The sequence below is a fragment of the Mirounga leonina genome, unplaced genomic scaffold, assembly GCF_011800145.1.
Source record: "Mirounga leonina isolate KUSES-001 unplaced genomic scaffold, KU_Mleo_1.0 Mir_125, whole genome shotgun sequence".
NCBI lineage: Eukaryota > Metazoa > Chordata > Mammalia > Carnivora > Phocidae > Mirounga > Mirounga leonina.
The window spans coordinates 31,151,955-31,170,790 of NW_023270305.1; the positions used below are offsets into that span (position 1 = coordinate 31,151,955).

An 18,836-nucleotide genomic window follows, 5' to 3' on the forward strand; every position below is an offset into this window, starting at 1 on the left:
AAAGCAAACTAGTACTTCAGCAATTTCTGGCAATTATTTTATCCATCTGAGATGGGCCCCAAATTCCCTAAAACGAGGCTTGCAATCACACTCCCCCATCAACTAATACCCCCCTCCCTCTTATAGGAAGGTATTTTACTTTCCATCTTCTCTCTCAAATTCTGCCTATCCAACCCCTCAATCTCTGACCTGGTCCTTAAAAAGGAAATGCTCCTTCCACCTCTCCAAGTCTAGACCCTTCACTCATTCTTTTCCTTTCAGCCTTGAACAAGACATAGATTTCCTGGAACGGATGGGCGGGTGGGCAGGCAGAGACAGAGGGACACAGACACACGCACCTCCCACCCTTGTACTTAAACAGCCTTGGGCCTTCTTACACTTCAGTTTGCATATTTTTCTTAATCCCCACTAATCTAGTTTATTTTAACTCTATGAAGCTGCAAGCAGACGGTCACTGACTCCCAACAGCCAAATACCAGCTGACCAACTTCTCTTTTTCTAAGCTCCTGCCTTTTCTGTTTCTTTTGGCTCCTCCATGGCCCTCCACTCTCCAAGAGGAGTTCAAGGTGCGGGTGGACCCTACAATCTTTCTTCCCTGCAGCCTACGTGACCTCCTTCAGTCTCCTCGGTAAGAAACCATCTGAGACCTTACTTTCCCCCCCAAGTCTAACTGCATCTTTAGCCAACAGTACACATTAGCCCTTGGCTCTGTCTTCATCAGCCCTTCAGCTTTATCCCGCATGTCCAAAAACCCAATTCACCAGAGCCTTCCCAGGATTCCCACCCAACTCCACCTCCACTTCCCCTTCCCAAGCAGCCATCTATGTCTGTTTATTTTTCCATATTAATATTCTAACTCCTTTTCGTATTATGGTTGCAGGCTTGCTTCTTCTCCCGAGTTCAAAAGTGACTGCCATGTTCAGAATAAGATGTTTTAAGACTCCCTTATCACGGGCTAGCACTTACTCCCCCACTGAAAGGAGTCTGAAAAGAAAGGTGGAAGAGGGGAGAAGCTCAGATGGCGCCACTGCCTTCACCTCACCTGCCCAAGTATCCGCATTTCACCTCAGCTACCAAACTTTCCTTTCCATAAACTGCTGTTCAGCCTAGGGATTGAGAAGGCTCCTTCAAACTCTTGAATGAATCCATTAAATAAAGTCATTTCTTTCTTGACCAGAAGGAATCACCACTATGAATATGTCAGTCTAAGGACACCAGACCTTAACCTGTTACTAAAAAACCAAAACCAAAACCCCTTCTCAACCAGCTTCCACAAGTTAACTTCGGCAAAGTATCTGCCCCCGGATCCTAGGGCAATAATGAAATAATCTAGGTAAAACATTCTACCATAGAAAATCTGTCTTCTGAAAGGAAAGCAAGTAAAAACTTGGTCAGGTAAGGCAAGTAACTAACTACTTGTGCCACAATTTGCTTCAGGAAAGTTGCCTGTTCTTCCTCAGGCTACAAGGAGAGCCGAACAATTTGATTGAGCTCGTTTCCTAGGAATCGTCTGCGCTGCTGCGACGTTGAAGAAGAGCTGCTTCCACACAGCAGCAAATCGTGAAGTTGCAGCAGCGGCTGTTCTGCTAACCCACAGCTAAGAATAACACTCGACTTTCTAATTTAAAAAAAAAGAACAGAAAGAAGAAAAAAGAAAGACTTGGAAAGTAAGTCCCCGGGCCAAGGATCTGGGGCAGGAGAGGAAGAAGGGGCTTCCTGCACTGACCCTCTTATCACCCAGACCCTCGGTCCAACGCAATCAGCGCACCTTCAGCCCGCAGGGACCAGAAAGCACGGGGTCGGGAGCGGGGGGCGCCCACCCCGGGACGGCGGCAGTTTGCAGGTGCCACGGACCGGCCCCCACACATGTTTAACCCGGCTGGAACCCGTGGTTCCGGGCTGGGTTTCCGGGTGGATCGCGCTCACTCTTAATTGACAACGAAGTCGGGGCAGGTTCGAGGCAAATCGCGAGGAAGAAAAGTCACAGAGGGCTGGGGTGGGTGGGGGAGGCGCCGGGACACCCCTCCTGGCCCGCCGTGGCCCAAGGGGCCGGGCCCTGCCCCGCGCGCCCACCCGGGCCGCCCTACCGTGGCTCTGCAGGATCTCGTGCTTGAGGCCGCCCGTATAGTCGATGAGCTCCTCCAGGCCGCGCTCGCACAGCTGCCCGTAGCCCGAGAACTTGTGCAGCACCTTCTCCAGCTCGCGCTCCACCGTCACGCACTGATCCATCCCGGAGGCGGCGGCGACGGCGGCGCTCGGCTCCCTGGCGCCCGGGTGTCCGCAGCCGTTCGGCCCGGGCCCGGCCGAGGCCGCGTCCTGCTCCTCGTCCCCCAGGCGGGCGGCGCGGGCGGCTGAGGCGGCCGAGAGAGCGGGCGTGCTAGCCGCGGCGCCGGGGGAGTCCCGCGCAGCCCGTGCCCGCCTGCCCCATGGCCCCCCGGCCCCCGGATACTCGCCGCCGCTCCCGCTCGCTCTCCCCACCCGGTCCCGCACCCCTGGTCCTCACTCGCCGCGTTCGGCTGCCCGCGGCGGCGCCGCCGATTGTTTTTGTTTTCACGGGAACCGACCGATGACCTGGTTCTCCCGGGCGGCACCAAGCGCCGCCGACCCGAGGGGGGGGCAGCCACCCCAGCAAGGGAAAGAGGCGGCGCGGGCCGTACCAAGCGCACCCTCGAGGGGGAGCAGCCTGGCGAATGCGGGCGGAGGAACGCGACGAGCGTCCGCTCGCGCCGCCGCTCTAAAGGTGTGGGCAGTACCACGCGGGAAGCGTGCAAGGGAGAGGGCGAGGGTGGAGCAAGAACCCAATTGGTCCGAGGAGCTAAATAGGGAACTTCGGAGACAGCCCCGGCGCTCAGAGAGCGCTACAACTACGCTCCCCGTAAACAAGAGGGTGGAAACCGTCCCTAACCACTCCGCCCAGAAAAGGGGAAAAAGAACCAATGGGCGCGGGGAATACGTAAGGAGCCAACGTTCTCCAATCCCTGACCGAGGCGTAAACCTTCAGCCAATCGGAGTATAGGGGCCAAACCAATAGTCTCGCTGTTGGAGGGGGTGACTTAGAGTGCATCGTGGGAAGCAAGTTATTTCTGGAAAGCCATGAGGGAAAACAAGGCAGAGACTAAAAGGTCTGTTTTCTACAGGAGTTCGCCCTGGTCACAATTTATGTCATCTCCCCATTACTCCTAGGGCTACTGTCGTTCCGAAGTTTTGGAAGACGGACTTGCCGCCCCGGACGAAAAACCAAGCCCGGCGGGGCGGGGCGGGGCGGGGCCGGTAGTGCGGCGGGCGGAGGTCGCTGACAAGAAGCCAGGCGGGGGCGATGCTGGAGGGCGGGGGAGGAGGGCTGCTCGGTAGCTGCGCGGAGTCGGCGCGGGGAAGAGTCCCGCGCGGCCGTGGGTGCTGCCGGGACGCTGGTGCCGCGGGGAGGTCACACTCCCCACCCCCCGCGGGCCTCAGCTCCTTGGCTCCGGGGCTTGGAACCTCTCCCGACAGGTAGCTCCTCTCTGCGCCGTGTGCGGGCAGCTTCACGCAATGGAAACCCGCGTGGGAGGAGCGGCACAGCCTGCCCCTGCTCTCGGGCGCCTTATTCCATTGATACGAATTGAGTTACCTCCTCTGCGTAAATTCTTCCCGGACTGCCGTGGTGCCTCCAACCTTGGCCCATATCCCCTTGCTCACTAAGCTGCAGTTGCGCTAATGTTAGCTTTCTTCCAAAAGCCACATTAGTAATTGCCTCACGGCGTCTGCACTTAGCTTTTTTTCGTTGGCCTGGAAAACCCGTCCACCTTTCTCATCCTAAACTTCTCAGCTCACTTGCCCCCTCAGAGGGCCCTCCCCTGACCACACTAAGAGAGTTTCCACCTTGCCTCACTCCTCCAGTGTTGTGTCGTATTTATCATAATTATATCAACCGTATCACCAGTTTTCTTATTTTCACACCATTTATTAAAAGCTGAAGTGATCTGGTTAATTTTTCGTTTACTTTTCAGCCTGCACCTCTTCAGTAAATCTCCATAAAGGCAAGCCTTTGTCTAATTCTCTGCCCAAGAACGGTGCCTGGCAACATAGTAGGCAATTTTTTTTTTTAATTAAGGCGAAATCTTTTTGAGTCTCAATTTCCCTTTTTGTAATTTGGAAATAATTGCAATTAATAATATTTCATTGGCTTCTTGGGAAATTAAGTGAGATAATACATGTAAACACTCATAGTAAGCAGGGAATAGCCGTATGATAAATGCTGGTTGTTAGTTGTCTGTTCCCATAAGTAAATCTGAGATGGCAGCCTAAAATGGAATCACGTTGGTCTAGTCCGCAATCCTTTCATTCAGGTGATTCTCAAGGGCTGCCCTCGCTGTTGCTGTTATAAATCTTTCTCCTCCCCACCTAACGCATTTTCCTTTCTCCTCTTTCTTGGCAGATGGCCCTGATTGCTTTTTCACTGAGAAGATTAAAAAAAAATCCAGCTCCAGCATCCTCTGCCACTCTTCTCAAAGTATTTCTGTCCGTCCCATCTATTTTGTGTACTTAAAGGAACAAGAGTCTTTTCTCCCTTCTAAGTTGCCAACCCTTGGCTTGCTGGCTTCATCTCACCTCCCTCCAGACGTCTTCCCCTCCTTTGTACTAGGTCCTTCCTTTCTGCTTTCAGACTGAATGGGACTGACCTACCTGGGGAATTGGGGGAGAGATGATCTTTATTTATCCCTTCTCAAGCTGTTTCCCTTTTCCTCTCAGTCCCTTCATGGCCAAACTGCCCAAATTCTTTACACTTTTTCCTCCCTGATCTCCTTGATAAGCTCATTCTTTTCTCAGTCTTTTTTTTTTCTTTGACCTCACTGCCACACGAGAAAATTCTGACTCACTTTCACCTGTAAAATTCTCCCTTGATATTGTCCTAGTATGGTTCAGTCACCCCTTCTCCCTTGCTGGCTCTTCTTTCTCATTTAGCCCTCTATGTGAGTGGGCATTTGCTCCAGGTTTTATCCTCAATACCTGCTGTCCTGAGATAGCACTTTACAATCTGCCCCTCTCCAGCCTTGATGTGCCTCATAAGCTCTAGCTTCACATTCTCCAACCAGTAAGACATTATCATCCAGAGACTGACTACCTCTAGTCAACATGTCAAAAAAAGTTCACATTTCCTTTCAAAATTGACTATCCTCCCTTTGACTTCTCTGTTTTTATCAGCATTACCTTAACTCCCAGCTACAGCTGCCACTTCTCCATCCTTATCTTTTTTAAGATTTTATTTTTGAGTAATCTCTACACGCAACATGGGGCTTGAACTCACAACCCTAAGATCAAGAGTCACATGCTCCACCAGTTAAAGCCAGATGCCCCTCCATCCTCATCTTTAACTTACCTATAGGACTCTCAAAAACCCTTTATCAAATTCCTCGACTACTAACTTGTTTCCATTGCCACCCCTTTACATCCTTCCCAAGATCCCTTTGCTAATTCAACTGCCTTCATTCACCCCAGAATCATTGGTGTTCCTCCGGATTTTGTCCTCATCAGTATCCCTAGGGATGCAGATTGTCTTGTCCCTTTTTCATTCATCCTCCACATGAAGTCAGACATCAAGTTCTATAGAGTATGACTTCCTAATGTCCTCATGAGGCTTTTTAACTTCTACATCCTCATCATCAGTACCTTGAGATATTTCCAAGATTATAATTGTTTCTCTTACTCCTACAGTGCCACCAAATGAATCTTCATTCCCCTCAAAAGGTTATTATAGTTAAATGAGATAATCTATCTAAAGCACTCAACATAATGCCTAACACATGGTAAGAGCTCTTATTATCTACTGATCAGAAATAATCATACAAATATCAAATCATGTTGTACACCTGAAACTAATATAATGTTATATATCAATTATACCTCAATTAAGAAAAAAGGAAGAACTAATTTCTCCCCATTATTGACAGCTTCAAATCATAATTCCCAGCTGCATGGTCTGCCCAGTGTAGCAACCCATCATAATCCCCCATCCAAATACCGGACACGTTCACATTTTCAGGGTGAAGTGAGCACAGTTCATCCATGCTTTTTCCTCTCTTGGAATGCCTTTCTTTGTCCAAAGCCATTCAAACCCTCCCCTTTCTTCAAGTAACAAGACAAGTCCTACTTTCTTGATACCTTCTAGATCTTGGCCTGCATTCTCCAATATGGTAAGTCACCAACTCTACGTAGCTTTTTAAATTAAATAAAATTAAAAATTAAAATCCTCAGTTGTACAGACCACATTTCAAGTACTCATTAACCACATGTGGCTAGTGGCTACTATGCTAATCCATCACTGTAGAAAGTTATATTGAATAGTGCTGATCTAGACCATGACCACAGTACAGTTACCAGCCATTCCTTGACCTGCTATATGACTTCTCTGGGTTAAGTCATTTAATTCCTAAGTGCCTAGTGCTCTTCTCTTCTTGGTTAACTTTTCCAATTTGCTTACTCAATTAGATTGTTAGCTCCTAGGTCAGGGCTGACTGTTCTTTTTCTCTCACATGATTTAATCAGAATAGAAAAAGTGCTTTAGGTATTTGTTAAAGGAAAGACCATAATAAGAGGAGAAGAGACTTCAGGGCACCTGGCTGGCTCAGTCATTAGGACGTGGGGCTCTTGATCTCGGGGTTGTGAGTTTGAGCCTCATGTTGAGTTTAGAGATTACTTAAAATCTTAAAAAAAAAGAGAGAGAGAGAGAAGAGGTTTCGAATTTAACCGAGGAAAGAAAAACAGTACTTGTAAGGACAGAGATCTTTATGTTCCCTCTTTAGTTTGTATTGGCCCTTCCTATCCAGTGCATAATTGCTTTAAGCCCATACCTTGGTTTCTCAGAGGAGGGTCTCTAGAAGCAAGAGGGAAAAAAATCAGTTTTCAGAACAACTGCAAATTATTTTTCTGTGGTTGCATTTTCATCATACAACAAAAAATTCACACACGAACACAAACACAAACAAAACCCTACTCCAGTATCAAATGGACTCCTGTCCCCATATTCTGTTCAATCTAGAGAACCTCTCAATTTGTAATCATTCTGGACTTTGCTCTGGTCCTTCCCTTAACTTTAAATTTGATTCTCTGTAACATTTAACTAATATTAATCCAAAGGAAAGAGGAAACCCTTTGTCTTCTGACTAAAATACATATTCATCATAAGGAAATTAGAAAAAAACAGTACATAAATAATAATTTCATGAAATCCCAGAAGCAGAAAAAAAATGAGTTTTAACATTTGGGGTGAATTTCCAGAGTTTTTCCTATGTATACACATATACCCATATGTGCATTTTCATAAAAGATAGCTCTTTTTATATACATTTTGTAAACTGCTTTTGTTGTCCACTTAACAACTTTTCTCTAACAACAACAAAAGTCTTTAGAACTGCTTTTTTTTTTTTTTAAGTAATCTCTACACCCAAGTGTGGGGCTCGAACTCCAACCCCAAGATCAAGAGTCACATGCTCTTCTTTTTTTTTTTTTTAAGATTTTATTTATTTATTTATTTGAGAGAGAGAGAAACAGCATGAGAGGAGAGAGGGCCAGAGGGAGAAGCAGGCTCCCCGCTGAGCCGGGAGCCCGATGTGGGACTCGATACCAGGACTCCAGGATCATGACCTGAGCCAAAGGCATTCGCTTAACCAACTGAGCCACCCAGGTGCCCAAGAGTCACACGCTCTTCTGACTGAGCCAGCCAGGCACCCCTAGAACTGCTTTTGACATCTTTTGAAATGCTTAATAGCTGTTGCACATTACTAGAACTTAGCACTCACCCTTATTCAACATATGTCATATTTATACTTTTCACTTTCATTTATTCTTAGAAATCTGAAATTACACAGAGGCAAGATAGGAAAAGTCAAAATTTCATCTTTCAGATTTGAGAATCTATTTTTAAAAACTGCTTTAAAAATGTACTTTTATGCAAAATACACTTTTGATAAGGGTAAGAAAGACTTTATTAAAAAAGACCTTGTAGAAAGGAGCTTATTAATTTACTGACTGTTCTAGCTCACAGCTAATATAAAAGTAAGAGTAAATTGACAAAATGTGTAATGACATACTGAGTTACAAAATATATTCCTCCTCATCACTTAAAAAAAGTCAGTTTTCATCATTTTCAAACAAACAAACAAAAATCTTGTTGTATGGTATGGTACCTATATGGTACCCAACCTGTAGGGAAGTATTTATACCTTTTGGACCTGTCCCCCACCTCTCCAGGTTTTATTGACCCAAATCTTTTCCTTTCTGGATTCTGGGGTGTCTTTCTATACTTTATGTCCTGCTCACTCTTTTGTGTGCTTTACTAGGTGTAGAAAGAAGTGTACTAACACCAAAGTAATTCATTCAACCCCTCCCAACCTAAATTTCCTTATCTATAAAGTGAGAAGCTTGAAATAGATGACCTTTTAGGTCCTTCCAGTTTTAAAATTATAGAGATGCCAATGTTTATTAAGCAATACGTGAGGTATGACACAACCAAACAGGAATGAACAGATGCACCCTCTCTGCTTTTGAAAGCTTTGTGTCTGAATCATTATTTCCTCGTGGAAATGTGGTGTTGTTTTGTTTTGTGTTTTTGTTTTTTTTTTTTTTTTTTTTGCTTTATTTATCCCTAATTATAATAATAGCTACCTACCATTTATTGAGTGCTTACAATATGCCAGGCACTTTGCTTTAAATGTGTGATTATCCAAAGCAACCTTTTGAAATAAATATTACTATAGTTATCCCCATTTTACAGATGAAGAAACTGAGGTATGCAGGGGTTAAGTAATTTCTCCAAGATTACGCAAATAGGACAGGTGGAGCTAGAATTTGAATTTGAATCTGACTCTATAACCAACAAGCCACTATACCTCAAAAAGGCAAAATTATGCTTTGTGATTATTTGTTAAGCAGAGGATTTCTACTACAACGGAGGGTTATTTACCCTAGGTTGTGTGGTTTGGTATCAGGAGCTCAGGGCTAAGATTCACAAAAATTGTAACACTTCTCCTTACCAGCTTTTCAACCTCAGGCAAGAACCTTAACCAAACAGCCTTTATTTTTTTCAAATAACAATATCTGCTCCACCTACCTTGCAACATTGTTGAGAGTAATATGTACATATATATTTATAAAGTAACATGAATATACTTTATATAGTAAATGTATATATTTAATTGTAAATCTATAAGAGCATTGTGTATGTACATTATATATGTAAAGTGCTCTGTAAACCATTAAGCCCTATAAAAGCTTAGGGTGCTGTTATTTCCTCTTATTATGTATGCATTTGATTCATCTGTTTATGGATCTTTCTGTGCATCTGTTCAGTGCAGAGTCTAGGTTGTAAATTGCTAAAATACAAGATTCATGACTTCTGACAACCTGGGGAGATTCCAGGCAGTAAACTAAGGTAATGTTTAAAAAAATGGCCTTTTAAGGCGACTTCCAGCTCAACTAACATGAAGTAATCCCATTCCTTTAGGTTGTCCCTAAAAAGCCCTAGACATACTACAGAAAACAAGCATAATAATATTTTGGAAGGTAGAAAGAAGTTGGGCTACATAGGAATCTGGAGACTTGAATGACACGATGATAAGTTTCCAGGTTCCCTTATTTCCTCTCATATCTCAGGGCAATGCAAAATCCTCCAACCCAGCACTACGAACAGGCACAGACAATAAAAACTCCAAGAAAAGTCCGTTTTCCCTACGCAAAGGATGGAAAAAAGAATGGCCTAACAATGGAAAGCTTATTGGCAATTCTGTCCTACTCCAGACAAATACAGAAAACTGCACCCTCTAATCACAGCGTAGTTTCAGTAGAGCTGAGCAAGGAGTTAATTTCCCATTCAACCTTCCCTAATCCATGGACATGAGAGGTAGCATTCCAATTCCCCTGCAGGATGGTTTTGGCAGGGCTGGAGTAGGGAGCTGACCTTCCATCTTCTGCCTGGTGAAAGCAGGTGGTGCTCCAGTTCTCCTCAGCAGGTGGTATCAGCAGATTGAGAGGAGAGCTGAGTTTATATCCCCACTCAGATGCAACAAGACAGAGGGAGTTGGTGCCCCACTTTCACTGTGAAGTTGTTGGTGGAGTAAGGGGGGAGCTGAACTTCCACCCCACCCAATTGCAACAAGGCAGTGTGAATCAGTGCTCCACTTTTGCTAAGGTGGTGTTGGCAGGGCTCAGAGAGAAGTTAAACATACACACCCAGCAGCCCATGTCTCAACAGGAGACTTCCTACTTTAAAAATAAATAAATGATTGATCAATTGATTGATTAAATAGGATCCAGAGCTTCATAATCTAATATCTAAAATATCCAAGATACAAAAAATAATTACTCATCCAAGAACCAAGAAAATCACAACATGAATGAGAAAAGACAATCAACAGATGCCAATAATGAGATGAATCAAATGTTGGAATTGTCTGATAATTACGTTAAAGCAGCTATCATAAAAATACTTCATCAATCATTTACAAATACTCTTGAAACAAGGTGAAAATAAATAGTTCAGCAAAGAAATAGAAATTACCAAAAAAGCTAAATGGAAATTATAGAACTGAAAAATACATAAGTAAAATAAAAAACTTACCATAAGGGCTCAATAACAGAGTGAAGATAACAGATGATAGAATCAGTGAACTTGAGGAACAGACCAATGGAACTTACTCAAGTTGAACAACTGGATAAAATTGTCTGGAATAAAATGAATGGAATCTCAAAGACTATGGGATATTAAAAAAAAAAGGTAACAATCAATATCCCTGGAGGAGAATGAGAAAACTGAAGAAATATTCAAAGAAATAATAGCTGAAAACTTCCCTAACTTGGCAAAAGACATACACCTGCAAATTCAAGAAGTTAAATTGCAAAAAAGACAAGCCCAAAGGAATCCACTCCAAAACATACAACAATTAAATTTCTGAAAACTAACCACAAAGAAAATATTTTGGAAGCAGCCAATGAGAAATGACATTTACTTATAGGGGAACACCAATATGAATCACCTAATGTCTTGTGGAGGCCAGAAGGAAGTGGCACAATATTCTTCAAGTATTAAAAGGATTGTCAACCAAGAATCCTATGTCCAGTGAAATATTCTTCAATGATAAAAGGAAAATCAAGAAATTCTCAGATGAAGGAAAACTAAGAGAATTTGTCACACCAGAAAGAATTTTTTTAAGTGGACTCCACACCCAGATTTTTTAAAATGGGCTCCATGGGGCTTGAACTCATAAACCCCTGAGTCAAGACTTGAACTGAGAAGGATCACATGGTTGCTGCCAGGATTAAATTCCTCATGGATTGTTGGATTGAGGCCTCAGTTCCTCAGAGGCCACCCTCAGTTTCTTGCCACTGGGCCTCTCCATAGGGTAGCTCACAACATGGCAGCTGGTTTCCAATGAATGAACAAGCAAGAGAGGTTGAGCAGGACAGAAGTCACCCTATTTTTATAACCTGATCTCAGAAGTGACATCCCTCACCTTTCCTGCATTCTGTTTGTTAGAAGTGAGTCACTAGGTCCAGCCCACATTCAAGGTGAAGGGATTACACAAGAGCAAGAATAAAAGGAGGCAGGATCATTAGGAGCCATGTTAGAGGTTGCCTCCCAATTATTCCCATCCTCCCACATGCAGAATATACTCATTGCCTCCCAAAGTTCCCAAAAGTCTCATCCCAGTATAGGCAGGGACTATATCTTACTCATATTTGTAACTACAGCCACTTTTTTTTTTTTTTACTGATTTGATCAAAAGAAAAAAGGTAATATTCTTCTTTGTAATGAAAGAAGAGAATCTCATGTCACTAAAACTTAAGCCATATGAATAAAATTCTATAAATAAAAATGTAATAAAGAACAAGATTTTGGGGGGCACCTGGGTGACTCGGTTAAGCATCTGACTCTTGATTTTGGCTCAGGTCATGATCTCATGAATCATGAGAATCTGCCCTGCATCGGGCTCCATGCTCAGTAGGGCATCTTCTTGAGATTCTCTCTTTCTCTCCCTTTGCCCCTTCCTCCTGACTCACTCTCTCTCTTTCTCTCTCTCTCTCAAATAAGTAAATAAATTTTTTAAAAAAGAGAAAGATTTCTCTTAGCTATTATTTTGAATGCCCTGAAATTGTTGGAGAATTTAATCACTACACAGATTTTAAGCATTCATCATTTTATTTCATTTCCATGTTTGGTTTGAGTGTGAAGATATTTCAAGAAATCAGAAAGCAAAACCTAATATTGCATCCTAAATTTCTATAAGTTCATCCATATATTGTTTATCTTCTCTGTTTACAGTTGGATTCATGATAGCAAAGAATGTCAATATTTTCAACTCCTTTTTCCAAATCAATTCCTGATCATGGATGTCCAATAAAGTACAACCAATTAAAACATATCATGGCATTGAAATAGAACTTTTCTCATCCACCCTTATCTAGGGCATTTCTCCAATCTCTAACTATAGTTGCATTCACCTGTGATATGGAAGAAACACAGTAGGTATATGCCATACCAAGTGACTCTTTGTCTTTATCCCTCTTCTCATCATGCACATTTTTCTGAGGTATAAGCAAAAGCCACAGAACCAACTGCTTTGCCCTGGAGCCTCTCCTTCGACCCTCAGCAGCCTGTTGGAGCAGGACATTGAGAGAAGGGACAGGGGAAGGGGATTTTTTTTATGAAGAGCTGGATTCAATGCCATGAGGAAAACCGAAGGAATTGAACCTGGAGGCAACAAAGTGTATGTTTTGATGGCAAAATAATTAAAATCTATTTTTCTTGTTCCCAGTCCATTGGGCCAGAAAACATATTTTTCTCTCTAAAAACTATGGGATTTTAGCTTAAGTTTGTAGAGTTAAGTTATCTAAATAACAGGAGGTTTTCAAATTACTTCATTAATACCGCTAAAGATCCTGGTACCCTGTTCTTATTATTCCTGCCCCCAGAAAGTTATTTAAAAAAAAAAAAACAAAAAACCTGTAGGGATCTTTAGGATACTGGTGTTATTTTTCATGAGAAACTATGAAGGATATTATTCACAAAAAAATCAAACAATGTATTATAGAAAAAAATAGTTCTGTCCATGGACCACCAGTCTCCTGAAATAGAGCTTCTAGGGATCTCCTTGCACTTATTAAATCCAGTAGCCTTTCTTGTGCTGCTCACTACTGACCTGTTTATTCTCAAAACTACTTCCTAGCATGAACTTTCAGTTCTAATCTAAATCAGTCTCTTCCTTTCCTCTGTTCACACTATTGTTGCTCCTGTCCCCGTCCCCCTGCTAATCTAATGCCCTTCTCTCAATCCCCTGAAGTCATCCTATGCCTCAGAGCCCAGATGATTTTTCCTCAAAGCCTCCCCACATCATGAGAGCTGTCCTGGATCTCCCTTCTGTGGATTTCTCTCTCTCTCTCTCTCTCTTTTTTTTTTAAGATTTTATTTATTTATTTGACAGAGAGAGCGAGAGCAGGAACACAAGCAAGGGGAGTGGGAGAGGGAGAAGCAGGATTTCCGCCAAGCAGGGAACCCGATGTGGGGCTCAATCCCAGGACCCTGGAATCATGACCTGAGCTGAAGGCAGATGCTTAACGACTGAGCCACCTAGGTGCCCCTGTGGATTTCTCTTATAGATAGAATTTTCAGTGCTTAATTTGTTTCCTAATCAAATTCCCTCTTTTTAGTTATCATATAACCTTTTCATGAGTGAGCATCTATCCGAAAGCTATAGTGTCAGGATATTTGTTTTGCAATTTTAGACTTTTGGAGATTAATGGGTTATGAAGTGTCAGTTATTCCTACAGATGCTGTACAATGATACCAAATGGTGGTAAACAGTGCTGCATATTCTTGAAATTGAAAGGTACAGGAGGGGCTCCTGTGTGGCTCAGTCGTTAAGTGTCAGGGTCCTGGGATCGAACCCCACATCAAGCCCCCCATGGAGCCCCGTAGGCCTCCCTGCTCAGCAGGAAGCCTACTTCTCCCTCTCCACTCTCCCTGCTTGTGTTCCCTCTCTCGCTGTGTCTCTCTCTGTCAAATAAATAAATAAAAACTTAAAAAAAAAAAAAAGAAAGGTACAGGACCCCACGAAGAATGTGTTTTTCCCTAATTAAATAGTGGGTTTCTGCATGACCTTATATCAAACTCAGACTTTCAAATCAGAGTGCCTAAATAAACTAAAACAACTTGCAATTACACAGTCACCTAAAGGCGATATATCTTTAAAGCATCATACTAAAAAATGTGTGTGTGCATGTGCATGCACATGCATCTGTATGTTTGTATTCTATGACATATGGATTCCTCTCCTCATGGTTTCTTAATTATATTTAAAACCTCTTTAATTTTCAGATTTTCCTGAATATTGACTAAAACTAAGTCCGTTTGTGGTCATTTTGTCAAGTTTGCTACTTTTTCTGGCAAGAATTTTATGCAGCTACTCCTGAGGCTCAGAAGTTAATATCTACATGCTTCTGAACTAAATTGTACTAAGAGTGACAGGGATTTTTACCCTTCCTTGGGTGGCTTCTCACATAATTTTCCTATCTCTCTTACTTTGCTCTCCATCCATTGCTCCATATAAAATACACAAAACACTTTTACAGTCAGCAGCCAAAATTGCTTGTCTATTCTCCACCAAACAGAAGGTAGTTCTAAGCCACTTATGAAAAACCATCTTAATTTCACCCTCTCCCATGGCCATCTCAGGCAAGGAGCCAGTTTGGCAATTTTTGTTTACAGACCTAAGTTACCAATTTAACAACTTTTGCCAGTTTCCCCTGGAAAATTATAGTGTGTGTGTGTGTGTGTGTGTGTGTCTTGGTTCAGTAGTTTGCTTCATCTTAAATTTAAAGTGACAGTCTGCCTTTCAGGGGAAGAGAAAAATAGCTGGTTTTATCACACTCTATGACTAAATTGTAGGTTTCTTTTTAATTTTCTCTTTCCTGAACCTCTCCCAACTTAGCACAAGTGTTTAAGTAGTACAGTAGTACTGAATTAATATTCTGTTCATAATACAAAAATTGTAATATGTCAGGATATTGACTATTACAGAAAGTTCTAGGGGCACCTGGCTGGCTCAGTTGGTGGAGCATGCAACTCGATCTCAGGGCTGTAAGTTCGAGCCCCACGTTGGGTATAGAGATTACTTAAAAAATAAAATCTTCTAAAAAAAAAGTTTTTAGGTGTCTTCCCCTATATTAATTACCATTAATATTAACCATAATTTTATAAATTTCATTTGCCAGAAATGAAATTTTTAATTTTAAGACTAATGTATAGTTAGCAATTTGACAAATTACATTTTAAATATCTGATAATGAGGGTTTAAGACAGTGAAACTCCTTAATTTCTTAACACATTGCCCTATACACACACAAAAAGAGAAAAAGGCTCTCTCAAACAATTCATGTTCTTGCTATGATCTGAGCCTCAGTTCTTTCTTTAGAATTAACGGAGTGCCTAAAAATAAAAATTAATTAATGGACTGCCTAAAATCCATGACTCAACATACTATAGAAGTGATAAAGCATTGATCCAACAACTCCCAAGAATGAAAACTCTTAACAATTTCCTAGGCTGGTCTTCCTCTCTCAATATCCAGCCCTCTGGACCCAAAATTAGTTGAGAGTAAATGTCATGATAGAGTTGCTATATTAGTTTTCTATTGCTACATAACAAATTATCCCAAAGTTTAGCAGCTTAAAATGACAAACATTAATTATCTCACATAGTTTCTGAGGTTTAGAAATCCAAGAGTGGCTTACCTGGGTGGTTCTGGCTCAGCATCTGAATATATATATATATTCAGAGAATATATATAATATATGTAGAATTGCAATATATACATAGAATTGCAAACAAGTGGAGCTCCTGAGTGGCTCAGTCAGTTAAGCATCTTGCCCTCACCTCAGGTCATGTTCCCCTGGTCCTGAGATTGAGGCCAGCATCTCATCTCGGGCTCCCTGCTCAGTGGGGAGCCTGCTTCTCCCTCTCCTGGCTTGTGCTCTCTCTCGCTATCTCTGTCTCTCTCATTTGAGAGAGAGAGACAGAGAGAGCACAAGCAGGGGGAGAGTCAAAGGGAGAGGAAGAAGCAGACTCCCCGCTGGCTGGGAGCACGACATGGGGTTCAATCCCAGGACCTGGAAATTATGACCTGAGCCAAAGGGAGACACAACCATATGAGCCACCCAGGCGCCCCTCAAATAAATAGATAAAATCTTAAAAAAAAAAAGAAAGAATTGCAAACAAGTAAGCACATTTTATTTTACATGAATGTTACACTCAATTAGAATGTATCATGTGTTTCATTATCATTTCAATTGATTTCTGATCCTTTTAAATTGAAGTATAATTAGTATACAATGTTATATTAGTTTCAGGTATACAACATATTGATTCAACAATTCTATACATTATTCAGTGCTCACCATGGTAAGTGTAGTTACCATGTGTCACTACACATTATTACAATATTAACTATACTCCCTTGGCTGTACTTTTCATCTCTGTGACTTATTTATTTTATAACTGGAAGTTTGTACCTCTTTTTCTATCTCACCCACCCCCCACCTACTTCCCTTCTGGCAAACACCAGTTTGCATTAAAGAGTTTGTTTTTGTTTGTCCATTTCTGTTTTTCAGATTCCACATATAAGTGAAATCTTATGGAATTTGGCTTTCTCTGACTTATTTCACTTAGTATAATACCTTCTAGGTCTATCCATGTTGTCACAAATGGCAAGATCTCATTCTTTTTTTATGGCTGAGTAATACTCCAGTGTATATATATTCCACATTTTCTTTATCCATTCATCTATCAATGAACACTTGGGTTGCTTCCATATCTTGACTATTGTAAAGAATGCTGCAATAAGGGGCGCCTGGGTGGCTCAGTCGTTAAGCGTCTGCCTTCAGCTCAGGTCATGATCCCAGGGTCCTGGGATCCAGCCCCGCATCGGGCTCCCTGCTCAGTGGGAAGCCTGCTTCTCCCTCTCCCACTCCCCCTGCTTGTGTTCCCTCTCTCGCACACATGTGTCTCTCTTTGTCAAATAACTAAATAAAATCTTAAAAAAAAAAAGAATGCTGCAATAAACATAGGAGGTACATATATCTTTTTGAATTATTATTTTTTTTATTTTCTTTGGGTAAATACCCAGTAGTGGAATTACTAGATTGTATAGTATTTCTATTTTTAATTTTTTGAGGAACCTACATACTGTTTTCTCCAGATCCTTCCCAACACTTGTTATTTCTTGTCTTTTTGATACTGGCCATTCTGACAGGTGTGAGGTGATATCTCATTGTGGTTTTGATTTGCTTTTCCCTGATCATTAATGATATCCCGCATCTTTTGATGTGTCATGTGTATGTTGTATGTATATCATCATCTGTATGTCTTCTTTGGAAAAATATCTATTCAGGTCCTCTGCCCATTTTTTAAATCAGATTGTTTGGGGATTTTTGGTGTTGAGTTGTATAACTACTATGTATATATATTGGGTATTAACCCTTTATCAGATATATCATTTGCAAATATCATAACTAAGTTAACCTATTAACTAGGTTGCCTTTTTGTTTTGTTTAAGAAAACCTCATATATAATGGAGTCAGGAAGCCCTGAAGGGGGAGCTTTCACCCATGTACACCTTAACAAGATTTCCTTAATCTTCACAGCAGCAATGTAGCAAATAATAAACAAAAAAATTAAAACATCAGTCACAAATCATGGAAAGATTAAGCAGAAAGCCATTAAAAAGAAATTGACCATCCATTATAGAAAAAGGAAGATGATATATTTCAAAGGGCAAGAAACAGGGAATCAAAAGTTTGGGGTTCTAGCCCAGTTCTCTTGGTCGTTTGGCTTTAGGTAAAACATTTACTTCTCTATGACTTTGTTTCTTCATCTATAAATTGAAGAGGTTGGAAAATCATGGTATCTGAGATCTCTTTCTAAAATGATGTGGCTCTGTGCATCTAAGTTCTAATTGGCAAGACATAGAGGTATGCAATAAAGTGAAGTCAAGCAAAATTCACAATTTAAGGAAATAATTGAAGAAAAAATTCTGAAGCAAAAACAAAACTTAATATACAGGTAAAATTTAAGTTGTCTCTAAGAATAATCCTCAAGAGAAAGACTCCCACCACTCTCCATTGCTAGTCAAGCAAATATGAAAGAATAATCCAACATAAATGAAGCCATAAACAAAAGCATAATTGTAATTAGAGATTAAATCTGCATTTTCAAAAGATTATGATAATAAAGTTAATAAAGACACAGTAGATTTGAATGATACAATGAATAAAATGTAACTGATATAAAATCTGTAAATGTACTTCCTTTCAAATGAAAAAATTCAAAGGAATCTTTTATAAGAACTACACAATAAGCATAAATAGCCTCACTCTATAAATGACTTTATATAATTTCAAATTTTTAAACTACCCAACCATAAGGAAAATGGTAAAACATTATTTTTAAAAAGATTCAGAGAGGAAACACAGAATATAATAATGGAATTTTTAATTAGCTTTATTGAGGTATAGTTAAAATATAATAAAATACACATAAAGTGTACACTTTGATAAGTTTTGACATAGGTATATACCCATGAAACCATCACCACAATGCACACAATGAGCACAAGTCATCACCTCCAAAAGGTTCCTTGTGCCCCTTGATAATCTCTCTCTCCTATACTGCCCTGCCTTCTGCCCATCTACATGATCTACTTTCTGCTATTATAAATTACTTTGCATATTCTAGAGCTTTATATAGATGTAATTATATAGTATGTACTCTTTTTTGTCTGGCCTCTTGACATAATTATTTTGAGATTCATCCA

The 18,836-nt window shown here is 41.3% G+C and overlaps 1 protein-coding gene and 1 long non-coding RNA gene across 3 annotated transcripts in view; one reads left to right on the forward strand and one right to left on the reverse strand.

The window, feature by feature from the left end:
- Positions 1 to 2,568, reverse strand: part of RMND5A (required for meiotic nuclear division 5 homolog A) — a 65,056-nt gene extending 62,488 nt beyond the window's left edge. The window contains exon 1 of the mRNA XM_035001110.1: positions 2,088 to 2,568. Coding sequence (XP_034857001.1) covers positions 2,088 to 2,229 — 142 coding nt within the window. The 5' untranslated portion in view covers positions 2,230 to 2,568. The remainder of the gene's footprint in view (positions 1 to 2,087) is intronic.
- A 362-nt stretch (positions 2,569 to 2,930) lies between these two features.
- The window catches only part of LOC118007889, a 54,940-nt gene continuing 39,034 nt past the window's right edge, over positions 2,931 to 18,836 (forward strand). Inside the window, exons 1-2 of one of the 2 annotated variants that reach the window (XR_004678516.1) lie at positions 2,931 to 3,122; positions 4,415 to 6,170. This is a non-coding gene — a long non-coding RNA (uncharacterized LOC118007889). Of the gene's footprint in view, positions 3,123 to 3,287; positions 3,490 to 4,414; positions 6,171 to 18,836 lie in introns of those variants that run through there. The other variant, XR_004678517.1, reaches the window with a different exon arrangement.